Genomic DNA, 19,417 nt, shown 5'->3' on the forward strand with positions numbered 1-19,417 from the left:
AAAATAGCCTACAGGGATTTTTATTGTTATGACGTTTTACTATGAGAAAATTTCCTGCAATTCTACACATTTTGTCCTGCCCCAATTTGCTTGAAAACAGCAACATTTTCTATCCAATTCCCAAGAGGCAGTCCTTTTAAATGTTCTTTCCCAGACCTGAGACTTGGTTCATCCAGCCATGTGCTGCAGATGTCAAAATCCCTGTAGACAATTTTTAGTGAACTCGAGTTGTGTTTCGATTATGAGAGGGTCCCTGAATAATTTTTTCATATTTTGTTGTTGTTGTGGCTTTAAAGCTAATATCCTATAATTCTAAACATTATGACATTAGGCAGAGAGAAAACCTTGCCGTTTTAAAGAGTAAATTAAAGTGCATTTATGTAAAAAATAAAGTAACATTTGGGGGGAATAGTATTTAGTTGAAAAATGTATAATTGGTGGAGTTCTTTAATACCAATATCCCTTTGAGCATCCCAGGCCCATGTTGCCTAGGGTTAAGAACATACAGTACATGGTAGATGAATAATATTGTATTGTATTGCACACTGTAAACTTACTCCACAGATCCCTTGCCCAAAGTAATTTCATCTGTTAGTAATATTCATTAAAAAAATTAAGATTATTATTTTTAAATTATTTCATATCTGGTGGTGGACCCTCTGCTGACCCCACTTTAAGAACCCCTGGACTACACAACACGTCTGGTATTCATCCATTCACTACTTGTCCCTATGTCACCCTGATTAAAGTTGAAATCCGTAAAGGGGGAATAGGCGCCACTGTTTGCCCAAGTTATGTTGATGAAGTGGAGGAGAGGAGCATCTAGCATCGTGGTTTGTAAAAGTCTCAGTACATATACTGCTATTTATTGCACGTGCAATGATGTCCGCTGGGGACAAAACTGTTTGTTGTTTGAAGTAGCTTCTTTGTTTTTGTAATATCACAAACACGTGGCAGTTACCAACTATGAATCATTTTACATCATCATGACGATGTGGCCGGTGACATGTTGCTTCTTGAAAACGTGTCTCCTGACATGCAAAACATTTTGGGACTGTATCAACAGTGAACTAATGAAAACAAATAGGGGATTTTAAGGATGCATGGGAAACATTGCTACACAAACAGATGGACCATATGAGAGAGAGACAGCCATCAGAAATCCTGAGCTTGCTGATTTAATACTGAGTCAAGAAGAGTAGAAGAGACCAGGGGGAGAGAGTTACTGAACCTTCCCTACCCACCCTGTCTGTCTTCAAGCCACTTTGCTGCCACCTACCCAATCCTGCTCAGGAAGTGGGATCCTGCCCCCTTCTGGACATACATCTAACATGCTACTTCATGTGTAAGAAGGACAACCATGATTTGATGACCCTTCTTTATGTATTGAAGATGGGGCAAAACAGTTTCCAATAACTCTCTTTATTCATCACACGCAGTCTGTATATTTGATTTGCGATACAGACATCACTATTGATGATACAACACAAATATATACAAATCACATGTATGAGCTTGACGGTTCATGTTGAGTGTTTAGACATTGTTACTGTACACATGACAACATCAGTTACCCTCAGTGTAAACTAATGTATGAGCTTGATTCATTCTTTGTCCTGGAGCTCTGTGGCTCAGAGGCTCAGCTCGCTGTTGGTTTTTCCCAGGAACCATGCCCTCTCCAGCCGCCCCTGAACCTCTGTCTCCCTCAGGGGCTGGGTGAGTACACGTCCTCCTCTATCCCACACATGCCCTGGGAAACACACACACACGAACACACATACTGTACAGAAAATGCATTATAACAATACACACAACGTAAAAACCAAAAACCATTTGACCAGCAGAGTCAAATAATAATAATAACAGTGGTTGTCGAGGGAGCAACAGGTCAGCACCTCAGGAGTAAATGTCAGTTGGCTTTTCTAGCCAAACATTAAGAGTATATCTACCGCTCCTGCTGTCTCTAGAGAGTTGAAAACAGTAGGTCTGGGACAGGTAGCACGTCTGGTGAACAGGTCAGGGTTCCATAGCCGCAGGCAGAACAGTTGAAACCGGAGCAGCAGCACGGCTAGGTGGACTGGGGACAGCAAGGAGTCATCAGGCCAGGTAGTCCCGAGGCATGGTCCTAGGGCTCAGGTCCTCTGAGAAAGAGAAAGAAAGAAAGAAAGAAAGAAAGAAAGAAAGAAAGAAAGAAAGAGAAAGAAAGAAAGAGAGAAAGAGAGAATTAGAAACAGCATACTTAAATTCACACACGACACCGGATAAGACAGGAGAAGTACTCCAGATATAACAAACTGACCCTAGCCCCCCGACACATAAACTACTGCAGCATAAATACTGGAGACTGAGACGGGAGGGGTCGGGAGACACTGTGGCCCCGTCTGACGATACCCCTGGACAGACAGAGCCAAACAGGCAGGATATAACCCCACCCACTTTGCCAAGCACAGCACCCACACCACTATATCTTCAACCACCAACTTACCATCCTGAGACAAGGCCGGAGTATAGCCCACAAAGATCTCCACCACGGCACAACCCAAGGGGGGGCGGCATCCCGGACAGGAAGATCACGTCAGTGACTCAACCCACTCAAGTGATGCACCCCTCCTAGGGACGGCATGGAAGAGCACCAGTAAGCCAGTGACTCAGCACCTGTAATAGGGTTAGAGGCAGAGAATTCCAGTGGAGAGAGGGGAGCCGGCAAGGCAGAGACAGCAAGGGTGGTTCATTGCTCCAGGCCTTTCTGTTCACCTTCACACTCCTGAGCCAGCCTACAATCAATCATAGGACCTACTGAAGAGATGAGTCTTCAATAAAGACTTAAAGGTTGAGACCGAGTCTGCGTCTCTCACATGGGTAGACAGACCATTCCATAAAAATGGAGCTCTATAGGAGAAAGCCCTGCCTCCAGCTGTTTGCTTAGAAATTCTAGGGACAATAAGGAGGCCTGCGTCTGGTGACTGTAGCGTATGTGTAGGTATGTACGGCAGGACCAAATCGTAAAGATAGGTAGGAGCAAGCCCATGTAATGCTTTGTAGGTTAGCAGTAAAACCTTGAAATCAACCCTTGCCTTAACAGGAAGCCAGTGTAGAGAGGCTAGCACTGGAGTAAAATTATTACATTTTTTAGTTCTAGTCAAGATTCTAGCAGCCGTGTTTAGCACTAACTGAAGTTTATTTAGTGCTTTATCCATGTAGCCGGAAAGTAGAGCATTGCAGTAGTCTAACCTAGAAGTAACAAAAGCATGGATTAATATTTCTGCATCATTTTTGGACAGAAAGTTTCTGATTTTTGCAACGTTACGTAGATGGGAAAAATCTGTCCTTGCAACAGTCTTGATATGTTCGTCAAAAGAGAGATCAGGGTCCAGAGTAACGCCGAGGTCCTTCACTGTTTTATTTGAGACGACCGTACAACCATCAACATTAATTGTCAGATTCAACAGAAGATCTCTTTGTTTCTTGGGACCTAGAACAAGCATCTCTGTTTTGTCCGAGTTTAAAAATAGAACATTTGCAGCCATCCACTTCCTTGTGTCTGAAACACAGGCTTCCAGGGAGGGCAATTTTGGGGCTCCACCCTGTTTCATTGAAATGTACAGCTGTGTGTCATCCGCATAGCAATGAAAGCGGTAAAATATATAGTGAAAACAATAGTGGTCCTAAAACGGAGCCTTGAGAAACACCGAAATTTACAGTTGATTTGTCAGAGGACAAACCATCCACAGAGACAAACTGATATCTTTCCGACAGTTACAATCTAAACCAGGCCAGAACTTGACCGTGTAGACCAATTTGGGTTTCCAATCTCTCCAAAAGAATGTGGTGATTGATGGTATCAAAAGCAGCACTAAGGTCTAGGAGCACGAGGACAGATGCAGAGCCTCGGTCTGACGCCATTAAAAGGTAATTTACCACCTTCACAAGTGCAGTCTCAGTGCTGTGATGTGGTCTAAAACCAGACTGAAGCATTTTGTATACATTGTTTGTCTTCAGGCAGGCAGTGAGTTGCTGCGCAACAGCTTTTTCAATTTTTTTTGAGAGGAATGGGAGATTCTATATAGGCCGATAGTTTTTATTTTCTGGGTCAAGGTTGGGCTTTTTCAAGATAGGCTTTATTACTGCCACTTTTAGTGAGTTTGGTACACATCCGCTAAATAGAGAGCCATTTGTTATGATCAACATAGGACAAGTACAAGCACAGGAAGCAGCTCTTTCGGTAGTTTAGTTGGAATAGGGTCCAGCATGCAGCTTGAAGGTTTCGAGGCCATTATTATTTTCATCAAAGTGCCAAGAGATATGGTACTAAAAAACTTGAGTGTCTTGATCCTAGGTCCTGGCAGACTCAGAAAAAAAGCTCAGTTGTCCTGCAGACTCAGGACAACTGAGCTTTGGAGGAATACACATATTTAAAGAGGAGTCCATAATTTACTTTCTAATGATCATGATCTTTTCCTCAAAGAAGTTCATGATTTTATCACTGCTGAAGTGAAAGCCGGGGGATTTTTTGTAAATTTAAATTTGCTATCGTAAATGTTAGCAACACCTTTGCGGGATGCGCAGGGGATATGGTCACTAGTGTAACCAGCGGGTGAGGCCTCATTTAACACAGTAAATTCATCAGGTTTAAGCCATGTTTCAGTCAAGCTAATCACATCAAGATTATGGTCAGTGATTAGTTAATTGACCATAACTGCCTTGAAAGTGAGGGATCTAACATTAAGTAGCCCTATTTTGAGATGTGAGGTATCACAATCTCTTTCAATAATGGCAGGAATGGATGAGGTCTTTATTCCAGTGAGATTGCTAAGGCGAACACCTTCATGTTTAGTTTTGCCCAACCTAGGTCGTGGCACAGACACGGTCTCAATGGGGATAGCTGAGCTGACTACACTGACTGTGCTAGTGGCAGACTCCACTAAGCTGGCAGGCTGGTTAAAAACAGCCTGCTGCCTGGCCTGCACCCTATCTCATTGTGAAGCTAGGGGAGTTAGAGCCCTGTCTATGTTCGTAGCTAAGATGAGAGCCCCCTTCCAGCTAGGATGGAGTCTGTCACTCCTCAACAGGGCAGGCTTGGTCCTGTTTGTGGGCGAGTCCCAGAAAGAGAGCCAATTATCTACAAATTCTATATTTTGGGAGGGTCAGAAAACAGTTTTCAACCAGCGATTGAGGTGTGTGACTGCTGTAGAGCTCATCACTCCCCCTAACTGGGAGGGGGCCAGAGACAATTACTCGATGCCGGCACATCTTTCTAGCTGATTTACACGCTGAAGCTATGTTGCGCTTGGTGACCTCTGACTGTTTCATCCTAACATCGTTGGTGCCGACGTGGATAACAATATCCCTATACTCTCTACACTCACCAGTTTTAGCTTTAGCCAGCATCATCTTCAGATTATCCTTAACGTTGGTAGCTCTGCCCCCTGGTAAACAGTGTATGATCGCTGGATGATTAATTTTAAGTCTAATACTGCGAATAATGGAGTTGCCAAACATCTGCCCAGCCCTCTGAATCCTGCCCAGCCTCTAGGTCTCGGGTGATGTATATTTTTTGTATGGATTGATTGTGATGCTGTTTTTGACCTAATACAGGGGAGTGTCTCACCACTGGAGTCCCCGTGCTCTCCTATGATGTGTTCCTGGACACTGCTAGAGTGGATCTGCAGTCTCTCCCCTGTCAAGTAGTCCAGATTGGTTCTGCTGACCCTGTTCTGAGGGAACCCACTCAGCCTCCATGCCACATAGGTCAGCACATCCACCAGAGTGCCACAGAGTTCAGTACCATCGGGTTAGCCACCAGCCAGGGTTAGAAACAAATATATATATGCTCAATTACTATTGGACAGGGTTTATCCACGCTAGGAAGAAACATTTACTTAGCGAAAATAAGTAATGTAACTAAGTTTGACTTGACTCTTCTCATCAGTCTGATAATATCCTACTCACTTCTCCCTATATGAATATAAGAAGTGGACATGGTGTAGTGAGTTACTAGGGGTTTATATGACCAGGGGGATGGCATCAGGACTGTGCTGGGCCAGTGGAGGGAGGATCTGCTTCAACACCTAAATGTTCCTCTGGACCAGATCCAGACGACTCTCCCCCTTCCTCTGACGCACGCCTGCAGTGATGACGCACAGCTTGGAGTTGGCTGTGTCTGAGTAGAATAAGAGGAACAGAGAGTGATATATTACAATATGTTACAACGAAGTGGGAAAATATCCCAAACTCCACGTTTTTACATCTAGGGATTTCATAGTTTGTCACTCTGGACACATTTTCCCACAAGAGTTTGAAATACAAAAAGCATTCATCGTTCTGCTGCATCACTGTATTATTTTAAAGGAGTCAGCACACACACACACACACACACACACACACACGCAAGCAGACACGCACACACACACACACACACACACACACACACACACACGCAAGCATGCACACACACACACACACACACACACACACACACACACACACACACACACACACACACACACACACACACACACACACACACACACACACACACACATACACACACACGCAAGCAGGCACGCACACACACACACACACACACACACACACACACACACACACACGCAAGCATGCACACACACACACACACACACACACACACACACACACACGCAAGCAGGCACACACACACACGCAAGCATGCACACACACACACACACACACACACACACGCAAGCAGGCACGCACGCACACACACACACGCAAGCATGCACACACACACACACGCAAGCATGCACACACACACACACACACACACACAAACACACACACACACACACACACACACACACACACGCAAGCAGGCACGCACACACACACACACACACACGCAAGCAAGCATGCACACACACACACACACACACACACACACACACACACACAAACACACGCAAGCAGGCACGCACACACACACACACACACACACACACACACACACACACACACACACACACGCAAGCATGCACACACACACACACACACACACACACACACACACACACACACACACACACACACACACACACACACACACACACACGCAAGCAGGCACGCACACACACACACACACGCAAGCATGCACACACACACACACACGCAAGCAGGCACGCACGCACACACACACACGCAAGCATGCACACACACACACACACACACACACACACACACACACGCAAGCAGGCACGCACACACACACACACACACACACACACACACACACACACACACACACACACACACACACACACACACACACACACACACACACACACGGGGACTGAGCCAGGCTATAGCTGACCTCTGGCGGCTGAGGTCTTCAGGAAGAGGCTGGCTTGCTGCATGTCTAGCTCCTCTCCATGCAGTCCTCTATAGCATCCACCACGGTGACTTCATCAGCCACACCCTTCACAGCAAGTCACGGGGTAAGTGATAAGCTATACTAGACTGTTTATCATCAGTATTCATAGGAATTGTTGTTTGTTTGTTGGAATGGCGTGGCACTGTATACAAGCTCAGAATAAAAATCTAAAGTCTTTGGTGCTCGCTCTGCACAGTGGAATATGCACAGTGTAACTCACTGTAAGATACTGAGGGAACATGCCATACTGACATTACCCACCCCCAAGATGGTCACTTTGGTGTTTCCACCTCCTGGTCTAGGACTGATGTGGTTTCTCTCTGACAGTAAACATGGCATCTGCTTTTGATATAGTGGATAGAATAGGGACAACACAACATGTAATGCTTTTTCTATACAGAGTTTGGCATAGTGGCAACATCATGCAATAACCAGGTGAATACAATGTAACTATACTGTATATCACTAAATGGACTGACTGTCACCTGTTTCTTGCATGATATTATAACCTACCTCTAATTATAATATATGAAAAGTTCAATGATGTATAATTCCGAAAAGTGGAGCCTTTTCATGTAATTGTAGCCTCGTAAAGTTCGATGCTCTTGCGATCATGGGTGGAATGACTAATAAGAGATGTTCCATTTTTTCACACTAGATGGCAGAAAATTCATTCCTAAAAGTTTCAATGAGAATGAGCTTTAACACTGGGACAAGAAAGCAGTGTCCAAAAAAAGCTACTGAAAAGAAGCGCTCTCTGTGGGGATGGGAATGGAAAGTGTGGTCTGTGCTGGTGTACGGTGTGCACGCGGAGTAACCAATTTGCAGCCTCTGTGCATGGATATTCTGCACACAAAAAAACATTTTATTTGGGTGAGTATTTTATATTTGACCATTTTTTTCCCCCATACAGTTATATGATATCATGTTAGATGGACTAGGCTAATTTTGATGCATTCGTATAATTTTTTATTTTGTATTTTCTACATCCCGGTTTCAGTCAGTCACATTCTATATTCATATTGTAGGCTAAGTCTAATGGTTAAACTTGAAATACGTTTATATCTACTGTAGTATGTCGCCTATTTGGGTTTCTTTAGTTAAGTGAGAGTGATAGTTTTACAGTGGAGTTTTAAAAATCATCGGTGTTCCCAAACGATCATAATGAGAATGATGATGACAATGATGTATCAATTTAATGCAACCTTGCATATATATATATTCCGACACACATACTCATTAAAGGGTTTTTCTTCATTTGACTATTTTACTAGAAATGTATGTCTAAACTATTGAACAACACATATGGAATCATGTAGTAACCAAAAAAGTGTTAAACAAATCAAAATATATTTTATATTTGAGATTCTTCAAAGTAGCCACACTTTGCCTTGATGAAGCGTTGCACATTCTCTCAACCAGCTTCATGAGGTAGTCACCTGGAATGCATTTCAATTAACAGGTGTGCCTTGTTAAAAGATAATTTGTGGAATTTCTTTCCTTTTTAATGTGTTTGAGCCAATCAGTTGTGTTGTGACAAGGTATGGGTGGAATACAGAAGATAGCCCTATTTGGCCCTAAAAGACCCAGTCCATATTATGGCAAGAACAGCTCAAATAAGCAAAGAGAAACGACATTCCATCATTACTAAACGACATGAAGGTCAGTCAATCAGGAAAATGTCAATAACTTTGAAAGTTTCTTCAAGTGTAGTCGCCAAAATCATCAAGCGTTATGATGAAACTGGCTCTCATGACGACTGCCACGGGAAAGGAAGACCCAGAGTTACCTCTGCTGCAGAGGACAAGTTAATTCGAGTTACCAGCCTGAGAAATTGCCCAAATAATTGCTTCACAGAGTTCAAGTACAGACACATCTCAACATCAACTGTTCAGAGAAGACTTCGAGAATCAGTCCTTCAAATTGCTGCAAAGAAACCACTACTAAAGGACACCAATGAGAAGAAGAGACTTGCTTGGACCAAGAAACATGATCTGAGCTTTGGTCTAATCAATCAAAATTTTGGATTTCTGGTTCCAACCGCCGTTTCTTTGAGAGACGCAGTGTCACGACTGCCGTCGAGGTCGGTCCCTCTCCTTGTTCAGGCGGCGTTCGGCGGCCGACGTCACCGGTCTTCTAGCCATCTCCGATCCAACTTTCATTCCCATTTGTTTTGTCTTGTTTTCCCACACACCTGGTTTGCATTCCCTCATTACTTGTCTTGCATATAACCCTCTGTTTCCCCCCATGTCTGTGTGTGGAATTGTTATATGTGAATGTATGTGTACTCCAGGCTGGTTTGCGCCGGGTTATTGTAACCCGGGTGTGTTTCGTTTTCTGAGTGCTGTGTTTTTGTTCGCCTCAATAAAGGTCTCAGTTTGCTACCCATTTCTGCTCTCCTGCGCCTGACTTCCCTGCAGCGAGTTACGCACGCCATTACACGCAGAGTAGGTGAACGGATGATCTCCGCATGTGTAATTCCCACCGTGAAGCATGGAGGAGGCGGTGTGATGGTTTGGGGGTGCTTTGCTGGTGACACTGTTGGTGATTTATTTCAAATTCAAGGCACACATAACCAGCATGGCTACCACAGCATTATGCAGCAATACGCCATCCCATCTGGTTTGCTCTTAGTGGGACTATCATTTGTTTTACAACCATTTCTGCTCTCCTGCGCCTGATTTCCCTGCAGCGAGTTACGCACTCCATTACGTGCTTTGCTGGTGACACTGTTGGTGATTTATTTCAAATTCAAGGCACACATAACCAGCATGGCTACCACAGCATTATGCAGCAATACGCCATCCCATCTGGTTTGCTCTTAGTGGGACTATCATTTGTTTTACAACCATTTCTGCTCTCCTGCGCCTGATTTCCCTGCAGCGAGTTACGCACTCCATTACGTGCTTTGCTGGTGACACTGTTGGTGATTTATTTCAAATTCAAGGCACACATAACCAGCATGGCTACCACAGCATTATGTAGCAATACGCCATCCCATCTGGTTTGCTCTTAGTGGGACTATCATTTGTTTTACAACAGGACAATGACCCAACACACCTCCAGGCTATGTAAGGGCTATTTTACCAAGAAGGAGAGTGATGGAGTGCTGCATCAGATGACCTGGCCTCCACAATCACCCAACCTCAACCCAATTGAGATGGTTTGGGATGAGTTGGACCGCAGAGTGAAGGAAAAGCAGCCAACAAGTTCTCAGCATATTTGGGAACTCCTTCAAGACTGTTGGAAAAGCTTTCCAGGTCACTTTTTTGGTTACTACATGGTTCTATATGTGTTATTTCATAGTTTGATGTCTTTGCTCTTATTCTACAATGTTGAAAATAGTGAAAATAAAGAAAAACCCTTGAGTTTGTGTGTCCAAACTTGATATAGTGGGTAACTGGGTACATGGTGGGTAACTCAAGCTCTTCGCTCAGATCAAGCATGATGGGACACTTGGAACCCCTTGGACTCAACCATGCTTATCAGATTTCATTATCACTGTGTTAAATCCTATCACTTCCAATGAAGGCAGTGCATCGTTGCTGCAGGCTGCATCCCTAACTAACCACCATGATTCAGAGACCAGCGGCCCCTGGGACCCAGTCTCTCCGGTCAGCCCCGTGGCCCATTCCCTCTGGTTTGAGACTGAAGAAGCAGAACTATTGTTGACCTTTTCTCCGCCAGAGCCCCAGAATCCTTTGGGAGGTATCGGATGTGATCATTCTTTTGGAGAAGTGGTGTATCCGTATTGACAACCTGGGAAGGAAGTAGGATATCACATGTGAAATATCTGGGATTTCCCTTCCCCTCAGGGATTATTGGGTTGTGGATATTGTGGAGTTGGGACTGAGCAGGGAAGAGAGAGGGTATCTGGCATTCAGCCTGCTATGGAATTGGGAGCTGAGGGGAGCAAGCATCAGCACCAGCACCAGAGGAGGAAACCTGTGAGACATGCACTGGAGGAGCAGAAAAAGGTAAATGGAGCCCATCGCTGTCTGTCTCTCTGTTTGTCCGCTAATGACCTCTTTACAATTATGACCACTGCTTCACAGACAGGAGCTTGAGGGGAACATCTTTTTGATTCACCCCAAAATGTTTTTACGTTACTGTTATGTGATTGTTATCCTGCTGGTGTGGTTGATCCAATCAGAGGCTACAGTTTATTTCTGTGTACAAGTCACAGCAGTTTTGGAATGCTTTGAAACTGAACAGAACAAAATGTACTACATAGTGGTAAAAGTAAGTTTTATTGTAATCTGTTGGACAACTTTAAAAATGGTATGTACGAATATAAATGATGCATGATGCCGGTGGTGAAAATGACAGTAACAAAAGTATGTTTACTCTTGGCTAGATTCAATATGCATGCAGAGTTAGGTAGTTTATGTATCTATTATGAGAGAGTTATTGGGGATCCCGTCCCCCATCTGTTCAGGCTTCATACCAGGATGTTATAAGAGGGTTCTCTACGGTAGCTAGGTTGTCCCCCCACCCCCCATGGCTGGCAGCTGGGGCGGCATATATTGGTCATGCTTTGGCTTTGGTGAAGCTTCTACACTGAACTGTGGGGCTGTCGTAGAGATTAGGTAATTTGCCTTGATAAGTACGTGCGATTGCTTTCAATGACTCCCCAAGTGAAAGTCTCCTTTTGAACAATGTAAAGCTCAGTGTTGGGTCTTATCATGTCAGCCCCCTCTCTCACGCCTTATGGCAGCCTGATTGCCTTGTACTCTTGCCTCATTGTTGGCCCTCATTTAGCCCACCCTCATTTGTCATCAGATGTGTATTTCATTTTAGGATAATTTCATGTTCTATTTGTTCAGACCTGTGATTTCTATGATTCAGTGTTCCTGGGTTCTTGAGAGGTACAGGTAAAAGAAGGCTGCTTGTGAACTCATCATTGTCCTTCAATAGTCAAAAGAGTTGTTTTCTGTGACTTGATGCTTTGGTTTATCCCCTTACTGAATTATTGATAGGTTCGGGAGCAGTGATTTTAATCATCTCTGATTGTGATGGTAGTATCATTAATTAATGGCCTCCTAACCTGCTCTAACATCTTTTAGACCAATAATTCCTACAATGCACCATGTTGATTTCCATATTAGTAATCCATCTGGTATGACATTGGCTACCTACAAAGCTACAGTGAGTACTACTGGATAGGGGGATACCTAGTCAGTTGTACAACCGAATGTCTTCAACTGAAATGTGTCTTCCGCATTTAACCCAACCCCTCTGAATCAGAGAGTTGCCTTAATCCACATCCACATCATCTGCATTAAGGGAACAGTGGGTTAACTGCCTTGCTTAGGGGCAGAACGACAGCTTACTGGCCCAACGCTCCTACCCACTAGGCTATCTGCTGCCCCTACTGAAGCTTGATTATTGTTCTAACTAGATTATTTGTAATTTTGTTGCAAAGTTAGTCAAATTAGGCAATTGTATTCACAGCCCACCTATGCTCCAACTGTGTTTCCACAGGCATCCCAGTCTGAGATATTTTTCCACTAATTGTCCTTTTGACAAATCAGATCAGCTCTTTTACTAATAACTGGGCAAAAGATCAGAATGTGTCGGCCTGTCACGCCCTGTGTGACAGTGGGGTGGGCATTCTATGTTTTGTGATCTATGTTTCTTTATTTCTATGTTTTGGCTGGGTATGGTTCTCAATCAGGGACAGCTGTCTATCGTTGTCTCTAATTGTGAATCATACTTAGGTAGCCCTTTTTCCCTCCTTCAGTGTGGGTAGTTAACGTTGTTTGTGGCACTAAAGCCCTGTAAGCGTCATGGTTGTTCTTTTTGTTTCTTGTTTTGTTGGCGTCATTCCAAAATAAAAAGGAAAATGTACGCTCACCACCCTGTACCTTGGTCCACTTCTTACGACAGCCGTGACACTGCCTGTGTAAATGCAGTCTTATTGGCACTTTTCCAACAAAGCAAACATTTCATAGCAATGTGGTTGAAAGTTGTCATAAAGTCTCCCATTTAGCATTTGTTTGTCTTTGTGTGTTCTAACTTTGGTACATGTCTATTCATGATTATTTTGTTTCATTCGGCAAGCTCTGGAAAGGAAGGGTAGCCCTCTCATGCAGTCAAATGACCTAGTGGCCTTATGGGTGGAATGCTATTAAAATAGTTAATAATTTCATCATTAATAAACGTTTCTTTTTTTTACGCTGGAAATCCGTTATTTCTATTTCAAAGATTTTGTTATATTTCAGTCTTCTGTGATGTATATAAAGTATAGTATTTGGGTGCAAACTCAAAATGAAATACATTTCTACTTAATATCTGACATGGTACACGTGTCTTCTTTTTTAAAGCCCATAACCATGAGTGTGAGCTGTATACTTTTGTTTCAAAGTAGATTTGTTTAAGACTACCAAGAAGCACTCTATGTGACCCTGATTTAGCCCACTGCAGTAAAAGTTTTTAAGATGGTGTGATGGAGTTGATGTGAAGTCTCGTGCTGATCCTACGTAGTGTTGGAGAGAGCTCTCCCTCCTCTGCCTACTCTCACTATGGCTGAATGGAGTGGGAAGAGAGGACTTCTGTCGGAACTAGGTTCCTGTCAAGCGCATTAGCCGTAGCCATTGACATTGACCCTAATGAGTGTGTATGGCCAGGAAAGAATGGTGTATTGTCCATAGTTATGGAGGGCCATCAAGGGATCCTGTCATAAGATGTTAGATTCTACACACAGCCAGGTTTAGCTTTGACTTTGACTTCATGATCGTTTGAAAAAGTTCAGCCTAAAGTAGGAGGTTAAGAGTGCTGTTAGATGATGTGATTGAGGATGAGGAGTACTATTCAAGAAGGTTACTCCGATTAGTTTAACCTTTTCATTCATATTAATCCGTAATCTATCTGTGCATCATATTTCAGTCCCTCGTCATATTTTTCAGTGGTTAGCCTCTTATCTAGTGGTTTTGGGTTACCCTGTCACCACAGTTTCAGTCTCCCATCGAACCAGTACATCACTGGGGCCAAGCTTCCTGCCATCCAGGACCTCTATACCAGCCGGTGTCAGAGGAAGGCCCTAAAAATTCAAAGACTCCAGCCACCCTAGTCATAGACTGTTCTCTCTGCTACCGAACGGCAAGCGGTACCGGAGTGCCAAGTCTTGGTCTAAGAGACTTCTAAACACATTCTACCCCCAAGCCATAAGTCTCCTGAACATCTAGTCAAATGGCTACCCAGACCATTTGCATTGCCCCCCTCCCCCTCTCCCCTCTCCTCTTCTTTACACCACTGCTACGCTCTGTTGACATCTATGCATAGTCACTTTAATAACTCTACCTACATGTACATTCTACCCCCGCATATTGACTCTGTATTGGTACCCCACCTCTATATAGTTTCACTATTGTTATTTTACTGCTGCTCTTTAATTACTTGTTACTTTTATCTCTTATTCTTATCCATATATATTTTTAAACTGTATTGTTGGTTAGGGGATCGTAAGTAAGCATTGCATTTCACTGTAAGGTGAACCTGTTGTATTCGGCACGTGACAAAAAAAAATATTTGGGGAGAGTTATGCCGTTGCATTTTGAGTATGAATATCATGGATATCATGGATATTTAATGGATAACAATTTGATCTACTATTTAAGGGAGAAAATTGCTCTCCTGCAGAAATGAGAGAGTGTGCATACATCCTCTGTCTGCTGCATAAACATTTTATTTAACCAGGCAAGTCAGTTAAGAACAAAGTATTATTTACAATAACGGCCTATCCCAGCCGAACACTGACGATGCTAGGCCAATTGTGCGCCACCCAATCACAGCCGGTTGTGATACAGCCTGGATTCAAACCAGGGTGTCTGTAGCGACACCTCTAGTACTGAAATGCAGAGCCTTAGACCGCTGCACCACTCGGGAGATTTTCTGCCCAAAGAATAAATAAAAAAATAGATTACAGATACGAAAGCCTGTAAGATGATCAATGGTATGATTATGAAATTGTGTGTATGAAGACTGTAAGCCATCCTGATGATTGCCTATGAACTGTGGATCACTCTGATTCTGTGGTTGTAAATGTGATTAGACGTGTTCTCCTTGATGCTGTCAATTTCATCTTTACCTACCATGCTGCAGGTGTAACACACACACACACACAAACACACACACACTCAAACATTTTGGACAGAGCTTAAATCATGCTCTTCTCATAATAGGAACCCCCAGTAATGCCTTAGCAGGGCCACCCCATTAACAAGCCACTGAAGGGAGGGACCCACTGGTACTGTCTGTGGGTTGGAGAGGAGGTTAGGTGGGAGAATGGAGGCCACTTGTTTCAATTCGGTCCTCCTCTAGGCCCCAGCACCATCTGTCCCTCTCCTGCTCTCCTCTCTCGTTCACTCCATCTCTCTTTGGACGTGGGCTGAAGAACAGGTGGTGGTGAAGAGCTGTGAAACCTGGGGGAGGGCAGGAGTAATCCTTATACCCCACTACTACAGTACATGTCCTAGTTCTGCTTTGGCTTACTTTGGATTCTGAAGAACAAAAAAGCGACATGTAGTGGTGAATGCTAAAGGGCAGAATGCGAAAGTGTGTGTATGCGTGTGTATGATAATGTTTCAACCATAAAGGTAGACTCAGAAATCTGATGTAGATGTAGAAAGTAAACGGCATAGTGGATACATTTCCTCAACAACTAAGAGCGTAGAAGCGTGAGGCTCAACTTCTCCACTGTTTTGGTCCCCTGCACATGCGCAGGTAATGTGTGTGTGAAACTGAGGTCTTGCCAGGGTTTTTTCTGCATCGAAATGTATTGTACGGTCCGCCGAAGTGTTTTGCGGGCCTCCTATGTACAAAAAGTAAAAACAATGATAATGGACCTATATGGGTGTGTGTGCCTGTGTGTGTGTGTCTCTTCAATCAATCAATCAATCAAACATATTTATAAAGCCCTTCTTACATCAGCTGATGTCACAAAGTGCTGTACAGAAACCTAGCCTAAAAACTCAAACAGCAAGCAATGCAGGTGTAGAAGCACGGTGGCTAGGAAAAACTCACTAGAAAGGCCAGAACCAAGGAAGAAACCTAGAGAGGAACCAGACTATGAGGAGGCGGGGTCCTCTTCTGGCTGTTCCCGGGTGGAGATTATAACAGAACATGGCCAAGATGTTCAAATGTTCATAGATGACCAGCAGGATTAAATAATAATAACCACAGTGGTTGTAGAGGGTGCAACAGGTCAGCACCTCAGGAGTAAATGTCAGTTGGCTTTTCATAGCCGATCATTAAGAGTATCTCTACCGCTCCTGCTGTCTCTAGAGTGTCGAAAACAGCATGTCTGGGACAGGTAGCACGTCCGGTGAACAGGTCAGGGTTCCATAGTAGAACAGAACAGTTGAAACTGGAGTAGCAGCACGACTAGGGGGACTGGGGACAGCAAGAAGTCATCCGGCCAGGTAGTCCTGAGGCATGGTCCTAGGGCTCAGGTCCTCAATACTTAAATTCAGACAGGACACCAGATAAGACAGGAGAAATACTCCAGATATAACAGACTGACCCTAGCCCCCCGACACATAAACTATTTCAGCATAAATACTGGAGTCTGAGACAGGAGGGGTCAGGAGACACTGTGGCCCCGATCAATGATACCCAGGGCCAAACAGGCAGGATATAACCCCACCCACTTTGCCAAAGCACAGCCCCCACACCACTAAAGGGATATCTTCAACCACCAACTTACTATCCAAGGCCGAGTATAGCCCGCAAAGATCTCCCCCATGGCACGAATCCAAGGGGGGGCGTCAACCTGGACAGGAAGATCACGTCAGTGACTCAACCCACTTCACAGTCCACACTGTTCCATTAGGTGTAGTTTTATCTTTTTTTTCTGATTCTACTGCTTGCATACTTTATGTGGAATAGAGTTCCATGTAGTCATGGCTCTATGTAGTACTGTGCTCCACCATAGTCTGTTCTGGATTGGGGACTGTGAAGAGACCTCTGGTGGCATGTCTTGTGGGGTATGCATGGTGTCCGAGCTGTGTGCTAGTTGTTTAAACAGACAGCTTGGTGCTTTCAACATGTCAATACCTCTCACAAAGACAAGTAGTGATGCAGTCAATCACTCCTCTACTTTGAGCAAGGAGAGATTGACATGCCTGTTATTGATTTTAGCTCTCTGTATACATTTAAGGGCTCTGTTCTGTGCCAACTGTGATTTGCCTATGTTACTCTTTGTGGGACTTGATCATGTGAATGGGCAGTAGTCCAGGTGCGACAAAACTCGGGCCTGTAGGACTTGTCAGGAAAGCATAGCAGCGCTTTATTACAGACAGACCTCTCCCCATCTTAGTTACCATTGCACCAATATGTTTTGACCATGACAGTTTACAATCCAGGGTTACACCAAGAAGTTTAGTCTCCTCAACCTGCTCAATTTCGACATTATTCATTACAAGATTCCGTTGAGGTTTAGGGTTTAGTGAATGATTTGTCCCAAATACAATGCTCTTCATTTTTGTATGTTTATTTCTTGCCACCATTTCTAAAACTGACTGCAGCTCTTTGTGTTGCAGTGATTTCACTTGCTGTGATAGCTGATGTGTATCCTATTGAGTGATCAAAGACACGCAGGTTTTACTCAGTGCCAGTGGCAGGTCATCAGTAAAGATTGAAAAAAGTAAAGGGCCTAGAAAGCTGCCCTGGGGAATGCCTGACGCTACCTAGATTATGTTGGAGGGGGTTGCATTAAAGAACACCCCCTGTTTTCTTTTAGACGGGTAACTTTCGATCCACGATAATTGTAAAGCCATAACACAGGATTTTTTCCATCAGCAGATTATGGTTATGACTGAAGTCTAACAAAACAGCTCCCACAATATTCTTATTAATTTATAAGTTGAGTACCCTTCCCTGTAAGCGTGCTGAAAGTATGTTGTTAATTTGTTTACTGTGAAATAGTATGGTCAAACACAATTTTTTCCTAAAGTTTACTAAGGGTTAGTAACAGGCTGATTGGTCGGCTGTTTGAGCCAGTTGCTATTCTTGGGTAGCAAAATTACTTTTGCTTCCCTCCAGGCCTGAGGGCACACACTTTCCTGTAGGTTTAGAAGGAATTAAGGCTGACCCCAATTAGTCAACTGGTCGATTGTTTGGTCAATAGGCTGTTGGTCGACCAAGATTTTTTTTGTCAAGCAATTTGTGGACATTCATTGTTTCATACATTTATTGTGTGAATTGTTTCTATTTGATTGTTAGTCTATCAATTCCCCATGACATGTATCACCAGTAGTACATTTGTTGTTAATTCCTATAATTATAATTTCTATAATTCAATATATTATTATTGCATTATTTTACCGTTCTCATTGTCAGAGTGGACACTTGTTTTGCAGAGTGCACAACCTACTGTATGCTACAGTAAATATGTAAATATGTTTTGGTTTATTTGTCAATTTAGTCATTTTATTTTGTTTGGAAGGCTCCTGTCAATGTTGAGTAAGGACACACACCTGATTATGCATAGAAGTGGGCCTATAGGCTACCTGGCCTGTGCACAAATATAAGCGTATAAATGTGCACATTTGGGGATCTGATAGTATTTCTGATTGGCTTAACGCACCACCACTAATGAGCTGTGTAGCTTCTCAAAGTAATGTTTTCTTCACCTCAAACAGCAAGCTAACAAAGTCTGTTTTTACATCCATTGAGAATGACAATAGTTCCTCAATGTATTTGAAAAATCTTTCCAGCTCTTTCCCTTTCAATAACCACTCAGCGAGAAAGACAACAATATAATGCTCTGATCCAGTGAAAACATCATACCTAATTACTTCTTATCCCTTTCGCAAATAGTCTACAGCTGTGTCTGTCCCAAGCTAACTGGCACGGGAAACTCTGAGGGCCCTGAATATTTTATACAATATTGCAAGTTTGCTAGCGTAAGCTTTGGGCTGGACCCAAGTTAATAGTTGATGCAATGTTTCAAGTTTGTTGCAGACAGGCCATGCATATGTACGGGCACAGGGTGAGACCCAGATGCAGACACGG

At 43.5% G+C, this 19,417-nt stretch overlaps 1 protein-coding gene across 5 annotated transcripts in view; it reads left to right on the forward strand.

Annotated features, from left to right (window-relative positions):
• The first annotated feature begins 8,147 nt into the window (after nucleotides 1–8,147).
• The window catches only part of LOC110499041 (neuron navigator 2), a 168,429-nt gene continuing 157,159 nt past the window's right edge, over nucleotides 8,148–19,417 (forward strand). For all 5 annotated transcript variants that reach the window (XM_036958477.1, XM_036958479.1, XM_036958478.1 and 2 more), the window contains exons 1-2: nucleotides 8,148–8,275; nucleotides 10,934–11,379. In XM_036958477.1, coding sequence (XP_036814372.1) covers nucleotides 11,293–11,379 — 87 coding nt within the window. In that variant the 5' untranslated portion in view covers nucleotides 8,148–8,275; nucleotides 10,934–11,292. The remainder of the gene's footprint in view (nucleotides 8,276–10,933; nucleotides 11,380–19,417) is intronic.

This window comes from Oncorhynchus mykiss, chromosome 2, assembly GCF_013265735.2.
Source record: "Oncorhynchus mykiss isolate Arlee chromosome 2, USDA_OmykA_1.1, whole genome shotgun sequence".
Classification (NCBI taxonomy): Eukaryota; Metazoa; Chordata; class Actinopteri; order Salmoniformes; family Salmonidae; genus Oncorhynchus; species Oncorhynchus mykiss.